Source organism: Saccopteryx bilineata, chromosome 3 (assembly GCF_036850765.1).
Source record: "Saccopteryx bilineata isolate mSacBil1 chromosome 3, mSacBil1_pri_phased_curated, whole genome shotgun sequence".
NCBI classification, from domain to species: Eukaryota; Metazoa; Chordata; class Mammalia; order Chiroptera; family Emballonuridae; genus Saccopteryx; species Saccopteryx bilineata.
This window is the reverse complement of record NC_089492.1, coordinates 39,901,501-39,925,853: the sequence shown is the minus strand read 5'-3', so window position 1 is coordinate 39,925,853 and position 24,353 is coordinate 39,901,501. Positions and strand designations below refer to the sequence as shown.

The window sequence follows — 24,353 nt, the reverse complement described above, 5'->3', positions numbered from 1 at the left end:
TCCAGAGGCACAGCAAGAATTTAGGATAGTGACTGATTAGATGCCTCACACAGAAGTCTGAGACAGGTTTGGATTTGTCAAGTAGTTCTTTGTTAAATAGCAACTAAGCCAACTCACTGTTAAATCATAGCATTAAAATGTCCTGTCCCTATTGCTGTCATTAGAAATAAAAACAGATGCTATTGAATCAGTCTCTTCAAAATTTGAAAAAGCTCATTTTGCTACCATTTATAATAAGCATTTCTATACATTAAATGCTTTCATATATTAGTTTTTTCGCCAAAGTGGGGCACGGAAAACCTTCTTCTAAGCTCATAGTATAATAATAATTACTGAGGTGCTTCATATTTACTCTGCTTACAGAGGCTTTTACACTTGTAAATGTGAATGGTCTTAGCTTAAAAAATAAATCTGGATATTTGAAAACACCAAAATCTACTAAATCACATTCACAGCAACCCAACTCTCCTTAAGAGGCACCTCACAATAAAACAGTGGGATCTGCCTCTCCAGTAGTACCGTATTTCCCATGGAGAAGACGCTCCCATGTATAAGATGCACCTTAATTTTGGGGCCCGAAATTTGGAAAAAAAAAATGTACTACATAAAGTTATTGAACTCAATTTTTTTCATCATAGAATTCATACAATTCCTCATAACTGTCAAAACTCCCATCCATTAGTTTATCCTCATCTGTGTCTGATGATGAATCACTGTTTTCAACAATGAGCACAAAGAGAAGCGAGAAAAAGCAGGAAATGCAAGTAGAAAAGATGCATCCAGGTTTTAGACCCCAAATTTTCCCCCCCAAAAGTGAGTCTTATACATGGGAAAATACGGTACTTGTCCACCAAATGGTGTCACTTGCCTAGAAGAGATTGTCTTCCTGCAGCTTGCTGTACCTAAGTGATTTCAACTGGTCTGTTCTAGGTTTCTCCTTGACATGGGGCTAAGAAAATGGACAGAGGCAGAAAAATGGACGGACCTTTGATTTCTTTATTTGTATTTACCTATTAATAATGGTTTTTACTTCACTTCCCTTAGTGGCTTTGGAATTCCAATTCTTCTCATATCATTAAGCCATCTAGTTCCCCCTCCATGTCACTTCCCTTATGGATACCTGCTTGCCTTTACTGCCCTCTCCCTTTTAGATTATATAGGTCCCATTAGAAAACATCTCCTGATACTTCCGATTCAGTCGTTTCGGTCCGGTTTCCTTTATGTACGTCATGTTCTTTCCCTATAACAGAAGGCCTGCCTGTCCTTGTTCCTCAACACCAGCTATACTCAGTGACAGTACACCAGGCTGTGTACTGGGGTTAAACCAATCCTCGAGGTGACCAGAGCGCCCTCTAAAGAGGTCCAGTTAATAGTGACCTTAACATTTTTCTTTCCTACTTCCTATTTGAATCATACTTTAAAATTGAATTTAAGCATATTTTTATTATATTTATACAGTACATACTTATTATTACATTTATTCTTATACTTATTTCTGGTGTTTTATGCTCCTAATAAGATTATAAACATACTGAAGGGGGAAATGTGTCATATATTTCTTTGGGGGTCTTGTGTAGTTTATCATCACCAGGTCTAATTGGGCTTTATAGCTTTCAGAGTTCTCTTTTCCTGCTTAGGCCTTAGCTCAGCAAACCCCCAGCCCTTTGGAATAACACCCTCACAGTCCTTTATCCCATCTCCCTCCAGTTCATTCCCCACAGGGCTGTCCTCATGACCTTTTAACAAAATCGTGATCCAACTTTCCCCTGCATACATCCTTTCTCTGGATCCCTATCACCTGTAGGAAGTGCAACTGGACCCTAAGGTTTTTCATTATAGAGTAAATCTGCTTCCAGCCTTCCCCCAGCCCCACCTGTACACAGCACACACAGCAGGCCCAGGCAGTTCACTAGCCTCACACCCAGGGCTGGGTTGATAGCGCTCTGACTGGAGAACACATCCCTGCACCTCCTTCCTACTCATGAGCTAATGGCCTTCTTCACAGCCCCTCCCAGACACTTTCTGATTGTTCTAGAAAGCATACAGGAAGAAATCTTATATGTATCCAAAGCCCTTTTATTATTGTATCTTACAGCATTTGTTTCTATATCAGTTTCTAGAGACCAAATATCTTAACCTTCCCAGGGAACACAGCATTTGTTTCTATATCAGTTTCTAGAGACCAAATATCTTAACCTTCCCAGGGAACACACCTAATAAATGCTGAGTAAATCAAAATAAGAAATACATTTATCGAGTAAGAACTTTAAAAAATACTACTATTCTGCCTGACCCGGTGGTGGCGCAGTGGATAGAGCATTGGCCTGGGATGCTGAGGACCCAGGTTTGAAATCCCCAAGGTCGCTGATTTGACCACGGCTACATCTACCTTGAACGTGGGGTAGCTGGCTTGAATAGCCAGCGTGGGATCATAGTCTTGACCCCATGGTCACTGGCTTGAGCAAGGAAGGGGTCACTCGCTCTGCTGGAGCCACCTGGTCCAGGCACATATGAGAAAGCAATCAGTGAACAACTAAGGTACCACAACAAAGAATTGATGCTTCTCGTCTCTCTCCCTTTCTGTCTGTCTGTCTGTCTCTCTTGCTATATGTGTGTGTGTGTGTGTGTGTTTTTTCCCCCTGTAGTTGCTATCTTAACTATAATTCTTGACAAGGATCATAACTTTTTATAAAGTGAACTGAATGTCGTCTTCACATATAACACCAAAGCTAGTCCTGTCTACCTGGTAAGCCAAGACTAAATATTCCATTGAGAGAGAGGATCCTTAAACAGAGACTAGCCTCATAAAAAGAACGCGGCCTGTGTCTCAGGTTCAAAGACTCATATCAAAGGGAAGGGAAGGAGAAAATATGAGGTGGAGGGGAGAACAGCCCAGCAGCAGCCTTAGGAGTCAGGACAAAGGCTGGACTTTCTTGTGTGCCCAACCCAGGGACACAGTCTAGTCTAAAGATTGTATGTAAGTGAATAGAGTATGTGGTGGTCTCCTGTAGTCACCCACTGCCTGTAGTCAGAAATTAAACTAACAGCCTGTATCCAAAATTTTTTCTGAGTGCAGTTTTTTCTTTTTTTAAACACTCAATGCTTTCATTAAACATTTCCATCTTTTAGGACAGCCTGTCTTCCCAGGGTAGTTCCTTGTAGTGGCTGAAACAGTGATTGGACAGGAGTTGAGGTGTCTGCATATTTGCTTAGCTAAACACTGGGACAGGAAAGTCATAACATCTTGCTCTTTTTGGCACCCCACTATATAGAGCAAGGGTCCCCAAACTTTTTACACAGGGGGCCAGTTCACTGTCCCTCAGACCATTAGAGGGCCGGACTATAAAAAAAAACTATGAACAAATCTCTATGCACACTGCACATATCTTATTTTAAAGTAAAAAAAAACAAAACGGGAACAAGTACAATATTTAAAATAAAGAACAAGTAAATTTAAATCAACAAACTGACCAGTATTTCAATGGGAACTATGCTCCTCTCACTGACCACGAATGAAAGAGGTGCCCCTTCTGGAAGTGCGGCGGGAGCCGGATAAATGGTCTCAGGGAGCCGCATGCGGCCCGCGGGCCGTAGTTTGGGGACCCCTGATATAGAGAATGCTTGCTGTTGCCAAGCATCGTGCTGGACACTGGAGGGACCTGGGAGGTGTAAGATAGGACTCGTGCTCTCTTGTGATCTGTCCATTTGTATTTTCACTGTATGTGGTCAGGGCTACTTCTTGGCATGCATGCCTCTGGAGCGCCTCCGAAATTTAGCAGAAAAAAAATGGGGTCGCTTTCATAAACACGTCTGTAACATACTGGTAAATGTAGTCTTAACCTAGAGCCAGCATTCCAGAAACCCTGGCTACTACTTCCACTCTGTTTCTGTGTAACTGTGGGCAAGATAAAGCAAGAGCTTGCTCTTCCTCATTCTTCAAGTAAAGATAATCCCACTACCCTCTACACCACCAACCCCCCCAAAACAGCTGTGGAGCAGTTAAATAAAATGCCAGTTGGGATAGTTCTTTGCAACTTTTGGAGCTGCGGTAGACCTAGGAGTTGAGAGTTCAGAAATCCGTCACAGCATCACGTTGGAAGCTTGAGGACTATTGTTTTTTGTTGATGTGATGCAAAATGTCTTAGCTGAGCGAGACTCCTGAGGCCAGGAAAAGTTGGGATGGGGATTAGGCAGCTCTGACCGAAAGTTCTGAACTTCCCTGGGAAGTGGGAACCTGACCACACCTTCATGAAGCCTCTAGCACAGTGGTTCCCAACCTTTTTTGGGCCACGGACCGGTTTAATGTCAGAAAATATTTTCACGGACCGGTCTTTAGGGTGGGATGGATAAATGCACAAAATAAAATTATGCGACCGGCGTAAAAACTGGTATTTTTAAATATAATTGTCGAATTTACGAGACAAGCGTCAAGAGTGAGTCTTAGACAGATGTAACAGAGGGAATCCGGTCATTTAAAAAAAATAAAACATCGTTCAGACTTAAATTTTAATAAAATGGAAATAATTTAAGTTATTTATTCTTTCTCTGCGGACCGATACCAAATGGCCCACGGGCTGGTACCGGTTCGCGGCCCGGGGGTTGGGGACCTCTGCTCTAGGAGACATAACAGCCCTGTGAGCAGGGCCAGTCATGTGAACAATTGAGTAGTTCTTTGTGGGGTTGTCAGGTTTATCAGAGACAGTTCCAGCAAATTAAAACCAAACAAAATACAAAATATTTTCTCAAGCTAACAGGCTAAGATAATAATTTAGTTTTATGTCTCATTATTCCTTTTGATTGTGATTCTATCAAGATAAGGATCACATCTGTTCATTTTTGTCTTCTCAGACCCCAGAATAGTACCTATCCCAATGATAGGCAGTAGCTACATGAGGGAATGAGTGGAAGTAAATGAAGAGCATTCATCCATTGTGAACTAATAACTGACCCTTCTGTGCCAGGCTCTGATCTAAGTACTGGCCATGTGTTGTTATTTTATCCTCCCAAGAGCCCTGTGAGGTAGAACTATCATTATCCTTGATGAACTGGAGAGGAAACCAGAGCACAGAGAAGTTAGGTAATCTGCCCAAGGTCACACAGGCTGATGAATGTTGAAGCCAGGATTCCAGCCCAGGCATTCTCGCCCCAAGCCTCTTAAAGGGGAGAAAACTTGAACTTTGGAGCCAGGCCCCATCAGTAAAATGTGACTGTGATCGATTATTTCCCTCTCTTGGGGTGATACAAAGCTTAAGAGACCTAACATGCAAGGCAGCTGGCATTCTGAGTGAGGCACAGATAAGGTGGATGTTCAGAGCTAACTAGTTCTTATCCTCTAATTGGGTGTTTTAGTCACCAATGTGATCTTGTGGCCTTTGCAGCCAAGTTGCTTTTCATGATTATGGAAAATTTCTGTATACCTCAGTGTATGGTTATGTTTCAAGCTTACTGAGAGTTTAGAGAGGTTATCCTCATACCAGACCATAGAGAATAATAGCCCCTGTGTGGGGAGGTTGTCTGGAGATTGGTGGTAGGACGACTTGGGCGACTTCATGTGTAATGCTTTCAGTTCCTTCTGGACAGCTACCTCTGGACTCTTGAGCATATTCTTACCACTCAGGAAACTCAGGGTATGTAGCTGGGCCATGCCTGATACGACTCAGATGTCTTCTTAAGCTCATCTACCGCCCTCCAGTCTTTGCTCTTCCTGTTCTGTATACTTTTAGTTGATCTAATGACTTGCTGTCCATCTTTGATAACGTTTTTTTTTTTTCTAACTAGGCAAATATAAAACTACCAACTTTTCAGGCCCACTGCAATTTTATTCAGGTTGTTTAATTGATCTTTTTTTCTCCTGAAACTAGGGCATTCATTTGGTCTTTCCTTTCTAATAAAATTGTTCAAAATTTGCAAAATTGTCATTTCAATGGTTGTATATCAGTATTTATTTCTAATCTCCAGTTCTTAGAAATTTAATGTCAATGTATGTTTTCAGGTATATTGACTAGTAGGTAATTGATTTGCTGATTTACTCTAGTCATTTATTTAATTTAAATTTTAATTAATTAACTTTTTTGAAAAGAAGAATGTGTCCACATTGCTTGATATCCAGGTATAAGCACAAGTTACAAATTATATACACATACACACACCCCCTTTTATGTACAAATAGTACAAAAAACTTGTTCTATAACTTGCTTTATTTACTTCATGGTTTCTCCTAAATTATTGTTTCAGCTAATTCTTTTATTTTTTTTTAATTTATTCATTTTAGAGAGAGAGAAAGGGAGAGAGAGGGAAAGATAGAGAAGGGGGGAACAGGAAGCACAAACTGCTATTGTGCCTAGGTAAACCCAGGGTTTTGAACCGGCAACCTCAGAGTTCCAGGTCTATGCTTTATCCACTGCGCCACCACAGGTCAGGCTGTTTCAATTAATTCATAAAAAGCTTCTTCATTTTTTTTACAGCTGCCTAATATTCTATTATGAGATGGGACCATAATTTTATTTAATCAGTACACTTTTGGTGGACATATAGCTTGTTTCTAATGTTGCGTGAATACATGTAATGCCCCAGTGAGCAGCTTTGAACATGTCATTTTTGTACAAATGATGGTATATCTGTGGAATAAATTCCCATGTATGGGATTGTAAAGTCACAAGGTATATGAATGTGTAAATTTAATGTGTTGCCAAATTGCCCGCCATGGAGGTGGTTTAAATTTATACTACCACCAGCAGTGTGTGAGAATACCTGTTTGTTTCTTCATATCTTTATTAGCTTAGTCATTAAATTCTTACCTGTGTCCATAAAATGGATGAAAAAAAGGTCTCTCAGTGTTATTTTGCCATCTCTTACCATGAGCAAGGTTGAGCATCTTTTCACTTACCTTGAGAGCCATTATATTTCCACACCAAACTGTCTATTCATATGCTCTGATCTTATTTCTATTTGTTTTTCTTTATGCATTTGTTCTTTTAATTAATTAGGGAGGGTACTTTATATATTAGGGAAATTAACACTTTGCCTTGACCTGAGTTGCAAATATTTTTTCAAGTGTATCACTTTTTCTTTACTGATTTCTTTGCTGTACCTATTTGCCTAATTTTTTCTTTATCACTTCTGAGTTTGTGTCTTACTTTAGAAGGGTCTTCCCTACTCTGAGAGTTTTGTATTTTTATTATTATTATTTTCCCATCATTTCTGATAGAATTTTTTTGGTTTAGATTTTTTACTTTTATTCTTTGAATGATCCAGAACATATTTTGGTATAAAGTGTGAATTATGGAGTCAGTTTTCTTTTCCCGGGTAACACTCACTCATTTCAGCTTTGCTTTTATTTTGTAACTTACAAATTATGTGCCCCATCAAACTCTCTGATGCCATCCATGTTCAACTAACATGGGTCATATTGATTTAGGAAGATATAATTTTCCCAGAAGGCAGCTTGTCATGAAGATCATCATCTTCAGAGTCTAGCAGACCTGATTTTGAATGCTTACTCTTTAACTTACATACGCAACATTGGGCAAACTATATAACCTTTCTGAGCCTTTGTTATCACATTTGTAAATCAATTGGATTGGATTTTCTAGAGTCACCACCAATGTGGTCTTGTGGTCATGGCAGCCAAGTTGCTCTTTATGATTAACTATTGAAAATTTCTGTTAATACTCCATTTTGCAAATTAGAGATAATGTTTATAAACTCCCATTTAGTGCCTGGCACACAGTAGATATCTGATAAAGGAGAACTATTATTATTGTCTTTATCATTACCAATATCAGTAGTGTGATGTTGGTCTGAATGAGAACATTGCGCCCCCTACTCCCTGTGGGTAGCCATTCTTCGGTAAAAGCTGGTGTTCCTGGAAATTGGACATGGCTTCCCCACTTAAGCCAAAGGGCTTCACAAGTACCCTAGTAATTATTTGGCTGGCATTCTTATCAGGCTGGCTATGTTCATAACTTCTGGGCAAACGTTAAATCATTAGTATGCCCATTAATACAAGATTGCAGTTTGCTGCAGGAGGAAGTCTGTCTGATTCTGTAGTTTGGTTTTGTAATCAGATCTGTATGGAGTTAACAGTTAAGCATTGTTTGTCCAGCATCCGTGTTAGTGCTGTTTGGTCATATGAAGATCTAGGAAGCATGTAGGATCTATATGATCTCTTACTTAGTACCTTATGTTCAATGCTGTCATAAGTCTGGAAATTATTTAATGGAATACAGAAACTTAGTCTAAACAGAAGTTGAGATCTAAATTAACTTTTGTTTTTAAACAATAGCCCAGGACCTACTCTTTAGTTAGGTAATTCACTATTGTTTCACTCCATACTTTATCATGCATTCTGATGTTCTAAATTTTTTTCCTGTTAACTTGGTTTTCTTCTAACATACTTTTTGACATTTCCTTTAGTAATGTTTAAGCTTAATTTTTGTTTTTGAATGTTTTTTTCAAATCCTTCCCCATATAAACTCAACTTTTTGTAATCATTTTTAAATTTATTGCTATGTTTCAGTATCTAAAATATCTCTTTCCACTTCTTCATTTCTTATTTTCTGTCTACTCATCCTGCATATTTTTAAACTGAAACACTGAACTTCCCTTTCCCAAGCTTCTCAGTAATTGTCAATAATTCAAAAAATCTGTCTTATATTTCTCTTTTCCCTTTTTTGTTTACTTCTCTTGATCCCCAAATATGTTACTAGACTTTTTTTTTTAATGTGAATTGTCAAAATCTAATTCTTCTTCATCATCAATGTTAAGAAAATTTTCATTTGGGTATTTTTACTTGGTTTTACATAATAAATTTTCTCCCTAATCAATAATTAGTCTACTAATAACTACTTGAGGGCTTACTATGTGCCAGGCTTCGAGAATACAAGTAAATAATTTTCTGCCTCCTGCAGTTTACTTTCTGTAGGGAAGACAGACAACATAAAAACCAACAAATGGAATTATTTCAGTTACTAGAGTTATAGAGGAGCTGAATATAGTAATAAATTAGAAATGACTAGGCAGGACAGGGAGGAAGCTCATGTCTTTTCTTTACAATTCTTTGTCTTCTGACCTGTGGCGCAGTGGGATAAAGCGTCGACCTGGAACACTGAGGTCGCCGGTTCAAAACCTTGGGCTTGCCTGGTCAAGGCACATATGGGAGTTGATACAATTCTTTGTCTTCTGATCTGATTTTAAGGCTTGTGTTTTGTTTTCTCTTGATTTTTCTTTTAACATTGTTTTACTGGTGCCTTCTTTTTTTGTTTGTTTGTTTGTTTGTTTGTTTTACAGAGACAGAGAGTCAGAGTGAGGGATAGACAGGGACAGACAGACAGGAACGGAGAGATGAGAAGCATCAATCATCAGTTTTTTGTTGCGACACCTTAGTTGTTCATTGATTGCTTTCTCATATGTGCTTTGACCACGGGCCTTCAGCAGACCGAGCAACCCCTTGCTTGAGCCAGCGATCTTGGGCCCAAGGTGGTGAATTTTTTTTTTTCTCAAACCAGATGAGCCCACGCTCAAGCTGGCAACTCAGGGTCTTGAACCTGGGTCTTTTGCATCCCAGTCCGACACTCTATCCACTGCGCCACCTCCTGGTCAGGCTGGTGCCTTCTTTTTACTCCATATTCCCCTCTTTTCCATTCATCCCTTAGATAGCCAATTGCCTACCTTGAAGGATTGATTATATCATTTCATTGCATTATACCCTTCCTCCTTATAATCTTATGCTTTTTTTATTATCCCTGAAAAATTTCTTTGCCAGGTGTCTATCGTGAAGGTCATCTTTGGTTATTCTTGAATCCAAAAGGGATTTCTTCAAAATAAACCTTACCCTTTGACATCCTGGGTTTTTTTGTTTGTTTTTTAAGAACAGTGATTCTCAAATGGTTGTCAGAGCAGAATGTGTGTTGGCATGTAAGGTTGCCAGTTGCCTTCCTTATAAGAACTGGACTTTATTATGAGATTGTATTATTTTAGGAAATGATGATGAATAAGCCCTGGCTATCTGGCTTAGTGGATAGAGCATCGGCACAGTGTGCAGACATCCTGGGTTTGACCCCAGTCAGAGCACACATTAGAAGCAACCGTCTGCTTCTCCTCCCCTCCCTCTTCCCTTCTCACAGCCAGTGGTTCATTTGGTGTCAGCCCCAGGCGCTGAGGATGCTCAGTTGATTTGGCCCCAGACTGAGGTTGCGAGGTATATTCCTGTCCAGGTTCATGCGGAAGGGAGTCTGTCTCTGTTTTCCTTTCTCTCACTTAAAAAAAAAGAAAGAAAGAAACGATAATGAATAGTAAGTAGTATATGTAATGCCTTTGCTCAGCAAAATAAAGTTAGCCATCCCCACAGTTTTTAGAACATGAAACTCTGACTCCTTCTAGGTTTAGATCTGAAAATAAATAATGTTCTTTTTCTGTTTTCAGGGATGACTCTGTCCCAGAAGACAACATCTGGAGGGGTATCCTCTCTGTTATTTTCTTCTTTCTTATCATCAGTGTATTAGCTTTCCCCAATGGTAAGTGATGTACTGCTTTATCACATTTCTCCTGTGTATTGTGCCCTTTTGGTATTTTTGAGATGCATGCCATATAGAAGTGAGACTAAAAGATGGAATAATAAATAATTGGAGCTCTGTCTGTCGGTTGGGGCGCAAGCTGTGGAGGCAGCCTCTCCAGTCTGCCACTTCCGAGCTCTGGCCATGTTAAGAGTGCTTCAGTTACTCTATAAAGTGGAAATAACAGGTAGGTACTATTGTAAGCGTTAACTCAACTAATACATTGGTAAATTCTCCGCATAGCAACTGACAAATTACACTCTCAGTGAATGTCAGCTGCTGTTCTTATTGCTATTTTTGTTTTTACCATTCTAGCTGTAAGTGCTCAATTGTTCAGTTACTGCTTTTTGCTAAGGACAGGGTCAGTGCCATAATGAGTATTAATTTGTCATGTGACCTTTTATCTCAGTAAACTTTGCTCATTATATATTTGGGATATACATTTTTATCAGCAGGTAAAAAAGACTGAATTTTACCCCCTCCACCCCATCATGATTATAGATAAGGCAAAAACTTTGTTTAAAAAATTAGTTTGCTATTCTGCCATACTTAAAATTCATCCTTTCCTCTGAAGTGTCCTTTACAAATTGCTTTAATTTTTCTCATTTTTCCTGTAGTGCCTTCTTCCTAGAATATTATTATTCTCTGTAACCATTTCTAAATGCTCCCATTTTGTTTCCAGTTTCTTTTACAGTTATGATATTTTCAAATTGTTTCAATCTTTTTTGTGAGCTAGACTCCATAAGCCCCATTCAGGTTTTAAATATTTAAGATGTGTGTTTTCTCTATCTTATTTGAATATTCAGTGGAATATAATGTGTAATACAAGAATCTTACTATGAATGTTATTGATTGTGCCATGGCAATGGGATTCTAGCACCAATTCCAGCATATATGTATGTTTTGGGTGGCAGTTTTCTTCCACCAACAAGCAATGCGCTGACAGCAACTGGATGTTCTATAATTTAACTCAATTCTGACACTTTACCCAGAGATAGTGTCAGATTGCACAGGTTAAGGAGTCAGACCCCACTTCAGAGACCAGTTGCAAATCTACATTGTTAGCTGTACTTCTGACTGAATGGGCTACAAATCAGAGGTTCTCATAATCCCCTACTTGAGTTCCATTAATTTTCTAGAGGAAACCAGTTTACTCACTAAATAAAGCTCTCAGTTTATTACAAAGGCTGTTCATCAGCAGCCAGATGCAGATATATGAAGTGTGTCCTCAAAGTATGTTGGAAGGAGTGCCTTCTCCAGGGGCACCTCTTTCCTGGCATCTGCACTAGTTCACCAACTGAAGAGGTTCTCCAAACCCCATATCTTTGGAGTTTTAGGGAGACCCTATCACATAGGCATGGTTGATTAAATCATTGGCCATTGGTGATTGAAATCTCGACTCTTCTCCCCTGGACTAGTTCTGGGAGTGGAACTGAAAGTTCCAATCCTCCAATCCTGGCTTTGGTTTCACTGCAATCAGCTTGCACCTTTAGGTGCTTCCTAAAAGCCACCTCATTAACATAACAAGACACACTTTATTGCTCTCATCACTTAGGTAATTAGGAGCTATGTGTCAGAAACAAGGAGGAAAATCCTGTTCCTAGTATATGTTTATTATAAATCACAGTATATGGCACCTGGCAGAGCCTTTAGTCTTTTCAAGGTGATGCCAGTAGAATTTTCTTCTGTACTTTTGCTTATATTATGTAACACTCTGTGGTGTTTTTTTTTAATTTTTATTTATTCATTTTAGAGAGGAGAGAGAGTTAGAATGAGAGAGAGAGAGAGAGAGAGAGAAAGGGGGGGAGGAGCAGGAAACATCAACCCCCATATATACCTTGACCAGGCAAACCCAGGGTTTTGAACCGGTGACCTCAGTGTTTCAGGTCAGGCTCTCTATGGTTTTTTAAAAAAAAAAATTTTTTTTTAATTCATTTTAATGAGGAGAGAGAGAAGGGAGGTGGGAGGAGGAGCAAGGAAGCATCAACTCCCCATGTGCCTTGACCAGGCAAGCCCGGGGGCTTTGAACTAGTTACCTTCCAGGTCGATACTTTATGCACTGCATCACCACAGCTCAGGCCTGTGGGTTTTTGGTAGTGGCATAATAACCCAACCAATGGTTATTATTATTATTGGCTAGTAGAATAATAACCCAACCAATAACACTGTGGCTGAATCCTTAAGGCAGTGGTTCTCAAAGTGTGCACCAGGGCGCACTGGTGTGCCCTTGAAGATTTCCAGGTGCGTCCTATGGTATTCCAGAGAAATATGTGCCTATTGGGGACCAAAATACCAACAGGGTTTTTGGAGTTTAGATTGTTGGGGGACAGAGGTGTGGGGAATTGGCTGTAAGCTGACAGTCTGCCCAATCCCCCACCTTATTTGCCTGATTAGGTTGCAAAGGGCTGTTAAGCTGTGGTGCTGGATTGTTTACACTGCCCCCCATGTGCCCCGGAAAGACTGGAGGCAAGTTTCTTCTATCCTTTGTTTGGTGTAAAGTTAAGGTGATATGTATGGTGGGGGTTTTCTGCACTCACCACAATTAAGAGTAAAAAGAAAGAAATTCTTCACTGTATTGAGGAAATGAGAGTTTACCTTTCAGATATATGCCCAAACATTGAAGAAATTGCTAGGACACATCAGGCTCATGTTTCTCATAAACACAAGAATGAAAAAACTTAACACATTCATGCCAGAACCTGCTGAATTTACTAAATCTTACTAAGAATGTATCTATATATATAAAAAGATAACTTTTTGTCATTTTTTTATTTTTTAACCCCTCATTTTTACAAATTCTAAAAAGCATAACTCAAAAAATATAACATAAAAATGTTTTTTAATGTCAGAATAAATTTAATTTTGTCATATTTATTTCATTTAATTACCATAAAAGCATGCTTGGACTTTATATTATTTTTCTTTAATATTTGACTTAGTTATATTTCTCAGATATTTGTATATAGTGCACCTACAGTTATTTGTAGGATTTTAAATGCACCCTGACTTCAGAAAGTTTGGGAACCCCTGCCTTAAGGGAATGAATTGTAGACAGCCAAAGTTATTGGGCAGCTGAGTTTAACTCTCCCAACAATTCAGGCTTTTAGATTAAAAAAAAATTGTTTTTCACAAGATAGAAGGTGACAGAGGACAATCTGACTTTGGGTGGTGGGTATGCAACATAATTGAATGACAAGATAACCTGGACTTGTTATCTTTGAATATATGTATCCTGATTTATTGTTGTCACCCCATTAAAAAAATAAAATTATTAAAAAAAAAAAAAAGAAATCAGGTGACAAGGTACAAGTAAAGCTGAGACCAGGGGTTGGGAACCTATGGCTCATGAGCCAGATGTGGCTCTTTTGATGGCTGCATCTGGCTCTCAGACAAATCTTTAATAAAAAATAATAATATCATTAAAAATATAAAACATTAAAAAAAAATGTTTTTCAGTGAAAACCTGCTGTCCTAGTCAGTGTAGACTGCTTTAACAGAATACTGTAGGTTTAACAGCAGATTCATCCTGAAGCAAAATTTCTTTCCCCCTGTGAACCTGACACGAGACGAGTTCTGTACTTTCAGAGTGTGACAGTGGGACAGACACAGGGTGGACATTCCTGTTCCAGGGAGAAATGGAAAAGAAGGAAAGGGGTCATGGGTCCCAAGCAAGTCCAAGACTTAGGAAGGCAGATTCTATGATATCTTAGTTCAAGAGGTCTTAATGTTTAAGAATAATCCTGTTTGGCTCAGTGCTTGCCCTTTGAAACCCAGGTGGAGGCTTCCTACCCCCCCCCTCCCCCCAGTGACATGCACTCTCAGCCTTTGAGGGAAGTGACAGCCCAACCTGGATGATCTCTGAATTGCCTTTGGGGCCCTTCTTATCTTTAAGAATAGACAATGTTCCCAGTCAAGTAACTCTGTGATTCAGTCTTGTAGAGTCTAATAAGTCTAGCAGTCTTCACATTGGGAGTTAGGATTTCAACATATGAATTTTGGGGAGACAGACATTAACACCTCCATATCTTGTGTGGATATGGCAAACATAGTTTGGTGATTGAGAGTCTGATAATACATAATTCCTAAGGTGTGAAAACAGATGTCCATGATATAGATAGGTTATGGAATGAATTAACTTGCTATAAAATTCACTTTCTAGGAAAAGTCCCTGATGTTTAACAGCTTTTTGGCTATTTGGAACTTTCTTTTTCTTCCCACCTCCCAACACACGAAATCTCAGAATTTTTAGTTTAGAGAGCTTGGACGTTATGTAGCCTGTCTTCTTTCAAGGGTGCCATGCCGTAGTACCAGCTAAGTTGCCACTTGCAGCATAAATCATTTCACACACACCGGAACCATCCGAGGCTGTGCATTGTCCTCCTGAGCTCTGGATCCTGCTCTTTTTATAAAGGTAGCATAAGAATATAGCCCAATGCAAGAAGATTGCCAGACCCATCTCAGGTGGGATACCAGCACAGGGCCAGCTGCCCCCAAAGCCCCACAGGAAGGTGATAGGTGGTGGTGACTGCCACCCCCCCTTAGCCCTTCTGCCTCTGTAACCTGCAAGGTCGGCTGCTTACTTTCTTGGCATCAGTTGATGTCAGGACAGTTATTGGCCTGTGCCCTCTATTTCTGTTCCTTATCTTGTTTGTCCCCAGTCCTACTACTTTTTTTTTTAATCATAGTAGAGTACATGCTCAAGAAACCGATCAATCGAAAAGTATCAGATCTATTATTCAAGTCTTCAGCTTTCTTTAGCAGCGTGATAATTTATTGCTTAGTTTTAAGGATTATCTCTTCACACTTTGAAATTTCTTTTTTTATTATTATGATTTTATTGATTGATTTTAGAGTGAGAGGAAGGGAGGCAAAAAGAAACAGAAACATTGATCTCTTCCTATATGTGCCCTGACCGGGGTCAGAACCTGCAACCTTTACATATTGGGCCGATGCTCTAACCAGCTGAGCTATCCTGCCAGAGCTGAAGGTTTCTTTTTTGCCTTTTTTTTAAAGTTGCTGTTTCTGAGTCCAGAGCCATTTTGGAAGCCCGAGGATCCTAAAAGATTAGTCTCAATAGCCATAATTTTTCGTGAGATTAATACTGTGATTCCCACTGTTTTCTTTTTTCTTTGCATTTCCTGATATGCCTTTATGGATTCATTTGCTGGGAACCTCTTGTAAGTTCCGTGTCTCTAGTGGGTTCTGTGTTACCAGCTTCTAACTGCAGATTGCCTTGGCACAGTCTTAAAGTTTCTGTCAACAGTAGTTTCACCCTTTTGCATGGAAACATGTGAAGTTAATAAAGCAATTAAAAAGCAAAAAAAAAAAAAAAAAAATAGCCATAATGTTACAGTCATCCCATCCATGAAGCTTTAGCCAGAGCTGGGCTTGGGGGCTTTGTTAGCAGATGTTTTTCTTGGGTATCAAAGGCCCTGACAGTTGAGTGCTAAAATCTATTGGAGATAACATTTTCTCTGATTTCTGCTGGTTTTTCCTCTAGTCACTAATGAAGTCCACTAATCTTCAAAGTCCACTTAATCTGCCCTGTCTCTTAAGAGGAGCTGTGCTCCTCTTTTGTTTGTTTTATGCTTTTTTTTTTTTATCCTGACTGTGTGGACTTAATGATACATACACAGAGGGGCAGTTTCATAGAGCTCGCTTAGTTCAGCCTGCTCCATGTACAACTGAGAAGGCTGAACACGTGATTGTCATTCATCCACCAGAGGTCATCGAATACTTGATGTCAGCCTGGCAGTAGGGCCCTGGCTCATACTTTTTCTTTACTCACCGTTGCTCTGTTCATTTCTCATATCGGGTTCATTGCGAGGTGTTCGATCTCTGATCTCTGTCTTCTTCTACGTTCCTGTCTGTGTATGCTTATCTTCCTATCAGTCCTGCCTTTTTTTCCCCAGATGTGTGGTCTTAGGGGCTTAGTTGGCCTGTACAGTGTGCTCTGGGTCCTGCAGGAGGTGGCTGCTGGATGTGCCCATACTCCTGTGTTGCCAGTGTTGTCTGTGACCAGCAGAAGCCAACATCAATCTGAATGACTCTACTTTCTCCTTTTCTTACTCTCTTCCTGTCTTATTCCTCCATGGTGCTCACCTACACCACTCATCTAGGCAGAACTTGCCCCAAACAAGGGCTCAGATAGACATGGAAAACAACGACGGCAGTTCAGTATTCTTCAGAAGAAGTATTAGAATGTTAGGGAAGGAAGTGCTGAGAGGAATTCTCCTGAAGCCATGCACACATAGCAGCACAGTGTCTACCTTGTTTCCTAAGGATCCATTTATTTACACAGTAAAACTTAAGTTTTCTACATTAAAGAATATTACCTGACCAGGTGGTTCAGGGGATGGAGTATCATCTCAGCACACCACACCAAGATCAAGAGTTCCATCCCCAGTCAGGCACTTTCAACTTACTGAAAGCAACCAATGAATGCACAAGTAAGTGGAACAACGAGTTGATGCTTCCCCACTCTCTCCCTCTCTCCTCCCCCTCCCACCTTTCCTTCCTCCCTTCTCTCTCAAATCAATGGAAAAATTTAAAAAAAGAGTGTCACTGAATATGTTTAAGTTGGGGTGACTGGGAGGCATCATAGAGATGATGGGGGAATTTGCCAGGTGATCCCACGCTGTGGGGCTGTCCCCTCCCAGAGCCAGCGTTCAGACTTCAAGCCTGTCCAGGAGCCACGGTGCTGGATGGCTGCTTCTCTGAGTGCAATATTTATGCCCCCCCCCTTTTTTTTTTGTATTTTTCTGAAGCTGGAAACGGGGAGAGACAGTCAGACAGACTCCCGCATGCGCCCGACCGGGATCCACCCAGCACGCCCACCAGGGGCGTCGCTCTGCCACGACCAGAGCCACTCTAGCGCCTGGGGCAGAGGCCAAGGAGCCATCCCCAGCGCCCAGGCCATCTTTGCTCCAATGGAGCCTTGGCTGCGGGAGGGGAAGAGAGAGACAGAGAGGAAGGAGGGGGCGGGGGTGGAGAAGTAAATGGGCGCTTCTCCTATGTGCCCTGGCCGGGAATCGAACCCGGGTCCCCCGCACGCCAGGCCAACGCTCTACCGCTGAGCCAACCGGCCAGGGCCTATGCCCCTTTTTGCTCCAGTCTTTTCACTTTGTTCTCCATTCTCCCATCCTTGGCACATATTCTTAAATTAAGTAATGAAAATGAGTCGGAGAAACAAAGCTCAACGTTTGTCTTTTCCTTGAAGGGCACTTTTGGAGAAGTGCGTGCAGTGGATGGCATTCCCAGAATGGTTCTGTTTTGGCAACTTCAAATGCATTTATCCTTGACCTAGAAAAGGCTTCCCTGCGTGCTTGAGTATAGACCTAAATATGATTGTGTCCATATGTCATTTGTGTGAGTTCGTACATGCTATCTGCGTGGTGGAATCGATCAGCTCCTACAGGAAGGGGACCCTGTGATCCCCCCCCCCCGTTCAGAATGTAAATACCAAAGAAAGTCCTTGATGTTCTCTGTAGGGTTTTGTAACAGTCAGAATGCTTTTGGCCACAGGTAATAGGAAACCCATTTCAAAATAGCATAAAGGATAAGGAAAATGTTTATATTCGTGGATCGCCGGAAGTTCTCAGGTAGCGTGGTTTCAGATTGGCTATTTCAGCAGCTCAGTGACACGTGAAGACCAAGGTTCTTTACCTCTTTCAGTTCCACCATCTTCAGCATGTTGGTCCTAACCTGTGCTTTTCGCCCTAATGATCTTGAGGTAGCCGTTGTAGTACCAGACGTATGGTTGTGGACAATGTCCAGCAGAAGAAAAAGTCAATTCTTCCTCTGTATTTTTTTTTAAGAGTGAAGAAACCTTTTCTATGAACTCTGCAGCACACTAGCCCTCAGTTCTCTTTGTCTAGGATTGGGCGACATGCCTCTCCCCAGCCAGACCCGAGGACAGGGCTTTATCGTGCCTAGCGGAGGGGGCACGTAGCAGATCTTCAGTAGATCTCATTGACCGGAAGAATAAAAGAACAGGATCACTGCCATCAGCTTAGTGTTTACCAGAGCATCTGTGAGGAGAATGCATATTCAGTAGAATTTCCTTTGACGTTCAACGGGATGAGTAAAGGCTTAGGTTGCGGAGTTCTTTCCTCAGCCTGTAAACAGGCATGGAAGGAGAAATCCTGAAGGCAGACGGGGAAGAAAAGGGTCTGGCAACCTCATCACACTTCTATCATGCCGTCTTCTTTTCTCCCACTCTCTGTTGATTCCCTGGAATTCTGTTTGTTAGTTTTATTAGTTTTAAATACTACCTCCATCTCCTTCAGCAAGTAACATTCAAATGGAAGTGTAATTGTAACAATAATATTGTATCTTTGGAGTGTAATTATATCACTATATCACTGGAGTGAAATTTAGAAACCTATTTCAGTCTCCAGTTGGCTTTGAGATTTCTTTCAACAGGTGAGTGTCTGGTGTACTTCTGAAGGCTTCCTTGAACTATTCCAACCCCCTCCACCCACTTTCACTCCACCCAAACAGCCCAAGCCTGCCTTGTACCCCAGTGCCTGGCCCACAGTGGACTTTTCAATGAATGTATATTGAATTCAGTAATGAATCTGTCAGCAAAACATTCACAGTATTAGCCCTCTCTTTTGCATGATTTATCTGCAAGAGAAACACCATTCAGCACTTCTTTAAGGTGTTCTGAGGAGAGTGAAATAGTAGTACTTCTGGATTTTCCAGATTTTATCATTGTGTTTGTCCTTCAGGCTCATTTGACTTCTCTGAGCTCAGCATGGTGCAAATTACATTTCTCTGAGATTTGAAGGTGATCTAGAAGGTTCACTGTCTTCTTTTTTATTGTTATTATTTATTTATTTAGAAATTAAAATTAACAGGGTGTCACTGTCTTCTAATTTAAGAAAAGAGTCCCTGTCTCCTCTCACTCTCTGTCCCCTGCCCCACTACAGTTTCTTCCATTAAAATTTTTTTCTTAGATTTAAAATTTGCATGAAAATCATTTTATTCACTTCTTTAGGTTTTATTCTGAGACATTTAAACTTTAATAATAATCATATATCTTATGGTTTTGTCAATTATACCTCAATAAAGCTGAAAAAAATAATACGGGCAGAAGCGGGCTGCGAGGGCCTGAGGACACAAATGGAACTTCTAGTTTTTATTAAAAGAATCCTCTAAGGTTTGGTCCCTTAAATTTAGTTATAGGTATATCTGTTGCTGGAGAGTCAAGTAATAACTTGATTTCTCATTTCTGAGGTAAGTTTTTAAATGTTCTTCTCATGAGGAAGACATTTGGTTTTTATTTCTTTTGAAATTAAACTTGCTCTTAATATCTGGTTTAAATGATGTACTCTAGATGTAGCGGCTGGTGAAGAAGATGAAACATGTAGTTTTTAAATGTGCCTAGTAAGAAAACCCAAATCTGGCCCTGGCCGGTTGGCTCAGTGGTAGAGCGTCGGCCTGGCGTGCAGGAGTCCCGGGTTCGATTCCCGGCCAGGGCACACAGGAGAAGTGCCCATCTGCTTCTCCACCCCTCCCCCTCTCCTTCCTCTCTGTCTCTCTCTTCCCCTCCCACAGCCGAGGCTCCATTGGAGCAAAGATGTCCCGGGCGCTGGGGATGGCTCCGTGGCCTCTGCCTCAGGCACTAGAATGGCTCTGGTCGTGACAGAGCAACGCCCCGGATGGGCAGAGCATCGCCCCCTGGTGGGCGTGCCGGGTGGATCCCAGTCGCACGTGTGCAGGTGTCTGTCTGACTGTCTCCCCGTTTCCAGCTTCAGAAAAGTACAAAAAAAAAAAGAAAAGAAAACCCGAATCCAAAACAATTAGCCCCTCTCTCCTCACCACATTCTGAGAAGCCTTCCCTGGTCCCCTGCATGATCGAGGATAAGGGTGTCTGAACTGGAGACCCAGGCTTTTCCAGGCAGCTCTTAGCAGGTTGGCAATAAAGTCGGTAAGAGGCTCGCCCTGAAATGGAGCACTTCAGAGGAAGAGGAGGAGTCCTTCCTTTACTTGAACTCTTGTAAAGGGATGCTTGGAAGATAAGATTTATGGGGAAGGCCTTGAGATAAAGCCAGTGTTCAGAGGAGGCTGTAGGTCAGGGGTCCCCAAACTTTTTACACAGGGGGCCAGTTCACTGTCCCTCAGACCGTTGGAGGGCCGGACTATAAAAGAAACTATAAAAAAATCCCTATGCACACTGCACATATCTTATTTTAAAGTAAAAAAACAAAACGGTAACAAATACAATATTTAAAATAAAGAACAAGTAAATTTAAATCAACAAACTGACCAGTATTTCAATGGGAACTATGGGCCTGCTTTTGGCTAATGAGATGGTCAATATGCTCCTCTCACTGACCACCAATGAAAGAGGTGCCCCTTCCGGAAGTGCAGCGGGGGCCGGATGAATGGCCTCAGGGGGCCCGCCGGCCGTAGTTTGGAGACCCCTGCTCTAGGTGGTACTAACACTCCTAGGCAGGTGCATGGCCTTAAAAAAGGTGACTTGATTGGAGAAGCCAAGCGTCGGTGATCAAGTGAGCATAAATATCAAGGCTTATGATATAAAACAATGTCAGCCTCATTCTTGGTTTTTAAAAAAATAATACTTTTAGTAATATTACTGCGTAATGGTAAACATGGTATTCTTAGTGAGTAATGTTATTAGAATGCACATCTAAGAAGTGAGAAGATTTGAAGTTCACTACCGAAAGGGTTACCTTACTTTTCTCTAGGGCTTTATCTCCTTTTGTAGGTAAAGGCACAGACGGCTCCCACCAGCCTGGTGCAGGGCGGCGCACCTTGGACTCCTGTGTCTATTCTGAAACCCACCATCTCGTATTTCCTAAGCCTTTTTCAGTTCCAGTACATTTCAAGTAGCAAAGCTGAAAGGTTACTTTTAAAACTTGCCTTTTTGAGAAACATTGTTATGTGACATTATGATGTGTAAGTGGGAAATCTAGAAAAAAAGAGGAAAGAATTCAGTTAGGGATAAGTTGGGGAAAAAAGAGGAAAGAATTCAATTAGGGGTAAGTTAAGGCTTAAAAAAACCAGACAGCACTGCAATAAAATGAAGATTCTGTTTCCCGGTCCTGGAGCAGCATGGCTTGTCACAGGGAATCACAGAGTAGCAGAGGGAAGGGCCCTTGAGCTGGACAGGTTAAGGAGAGCCGTGAGGCCCCTCGACCTCAAGTTCCTTAGCGCCCTTTCTATCCTCCTGTTTACTCTGGAACATACTGCTTAGGGTCAGACAAGCAGGGGATGAGTGTGTTTGCAGAAGGCTTCTCTTAAAATAGTCACAAGTGGAAGAGGAATTTGGAGGCCTTTCTTCTGGTTGATGTGAGGGAACTCCCATCAGCTCCTCAGCCTTTCCCTGGCCTTCCAGGCTTTTCCTGGCCTCACTTCTCAGTTCCACTTTGCAGTACTTCAACACCACCCGTAGCTTGCTCTCCCCCCGCCCTTCTCCTGGCCCTGAGATCGTCCTGGCTCAGACCCTCAGCTCCCCTCCGTCTTTCCTCCTGGCTGGCCTAGGCCTGACAGTTCATGGAGAAGTACGTATGTGCTCTCAGACCACAGCGGAGTTCTGTGAGCTGTGTGACCCTGGGCAAGTTCCTTGGGACTCAGTGTTCGTATCTGTGAAATGGGGATGATGGTGCCACCCTCATCACCCAGCTGGCAGGAGTACTAAGAGGTAATGTGGAGGGTGTCTCAGCCCCCAGCTGGTACACAGTGAAGGCTCAGAAAAGTACTACTGACTATTATAAATCAATATTATGATTACTCTTGAGAATAACATCATATGATTTTAAATGTTGATTGGGCATGGAGTTCTGTTGCTAGCCCATTGCTAGACCAATAAAGTTTAGAGTTGGACCTTGTAAGACGAAACCATAGAGAAATCTGAGGTCCTGTCTGCTGTTATGTCCAAAAGGTTACTTCAGTGGTATGAATGAAGTAATATTTGTAAGCCAAAAACCATCATAATATGGAGGTCTTTTATTCATGCTGATAACTCTCAAGAGACATCAACCAAAAATCAGTGAAGAGAAGTTAGAAGAGAAAATTACTTAAAAGATGGCTATATTGCCTGACCAGGCGGTGGCGCAGTGGATAGAGCATCGGACTAGGATGCAGAGGACCCGGGTTCAAGACCCAAGGTCGCCAGCTTGAGTGTGGGCTCAACTGGTTTGAGCAAAAAAAAAAAGCTCACCAGCTTGAACCCAAGGTCCCTGGCTCCAGCAAGGGGTTACTCGGTCTGCTGAAGGCCCGCGGTCAAGGCACATATGAGAAGGCAATCAATGAACAACTAAGGTGTTGCAGCGCGCAATGAAAAACTAATGATTGATGCTTCTCATCTCTCTCCGTTCCTGTCTGTCTGTCCTTGTCTATCCCTCTCTCTGACTCACTCTCTGTCTCTGTAAAAAAAAAAAAAAAAAGATGGCAATATTAGCTATCAGTTTTCCAGTGACCTATGAAGAAAATTCAATGTGTTATGTTACTGAAAAGGGGATTCTGGTTTCTCTGCTTCACAGCTTTTCTGAGAAAGGAGCAGATGATTACAAAGAATACAGGTATTCCTCACTGTGAGCTCTCACTACTTGCCATCTAAAACTCAGACACCAAATTAATTTGGATAAAGCAGTCTCTCCCAAACCTAACTTGCTGTCTGAATTCTCACCATTTAAACTCAAGAACTGAATAGAATTGGATGGTGGGGGATTTTCCTAATGTGAACTTGATTCATTAAAAGAAAGCAGTTCAGCCTGATCAGGCAGTGGCGCAGTGAATAGAGCATTGGACTGGGATGCAGAGGAACCAGGTTAGAAACCCCGAGGTCGCCAGCCTGAGCGCGGGCTCATCTGGTTTGAACACAGCTCACCAGCTTGGACCCAAGGTCATTGGCTTGAGCAAGGGGTTATTCGGTCTGCTGTAGCCTCCTGGTCAAGGTATATATGAGAAAGCAATCAATGAACAACTAAGATGCCTCATTGAAAAATTGATGCTGCTCATCTCTCTCCCTTCCTGTCTGTCTGTCCCTATCTGTCCCTCTCTCTGTCACAAAAAAAAGCAGTTCAAATATATTTTAATGTAGTCTGTTTAAAAAGAGATGGATTTTAGAATGAGTTCCAGAATAAAAATTATAATGTAATCTTTTCTTCAGACAGGATTCCCAGTTGCAAGCAACAGAAACTGACTCTGCTGATTAGAATATTGGCTGGGTTGAGAAGGAATTTTAGAAGGCTAGGAAACAAGTTCCCAGGAAAGCTTCTGGAAACTGGCATGTCACCCAGAACAGTGGGCGTAGGCTATAGCTGGTCCCATTGTCTTCTGAAGTAAACTCTAATGAAAACTCCACTGCCACAATCACTAGTGTGAGTAGTGTCACCTCCCTACTACTGCCCCTGCTGGCCAGCGTGAGAAAGAGGAGAGGAGGGCTGTGTATATGGACCTCTACTATCGCCAACTGCTCAGGTCAAGTCTGGCACAGGTGCAACTGAGGAACCGAGCCCTAGTTATAAAGAAGGCTGGGCAGCAAGTTCTGGCAACTCCCTGTTAGACATGGGATTCATAATGCTGGAAACTCTCCAAGTGTTAGGAACGCTGTTCCAAAGCTGTGGGCCGCCTCAGATAGGTCAGGTGCCCGTTAGAACAGTGATCAACATTTGCGAGTTGTAATCCTTCAGATGGTTGTGAATCACTTCAGTGGATAAAGGTCAAGCTTACTTGCCTTTTTTTTTCTATTGTTTTTTTTTTTTAATGAAATAAAATAGGGAACTTATTATTATGTCACTTATAGTAAGACTGTTTCATCTTGTGAAA

At 41.4% G+C, this 24,353-nt stretch overlaps 2 protein-coding genes across 3 annotated transcripts in view; one reads left to right on the top strand and one right to left on the bottom strand.

Moving 5' to 3' along the window:
- The window catches only part of PTDSS1 (phosphatidylserine synthase 1), an 82,832-nt gene that overhangs the window by 4,166 nt on the left and 54,313 nt on the right, over positions 1 to 24,353 (top strand). For both annotated transcript variants that reach the window (XM_066266008.1, XM_066266007.1), the window contains exon 2: positions 10,423 to 10,514. In XM_066266008.1, the coding sequence (XP_066122105.1) occupies positions 10,423 to 10,514 (92 nt within the window). The remainder of the gene's footprint in view (positions 1 to 10,422; positions 10,515 to 24,353) is intronic.
- Positions 1 to 24,353, bottom strand: part of UQCRB (ubiquinol-cytochrome c reductase binding protein) — a 62,916-nt gene that overhangs the window by 36,768 nt on the left and 1,795 nt on the right. The gene's annotated exons all lie outside the window — the stretch shown is intronic.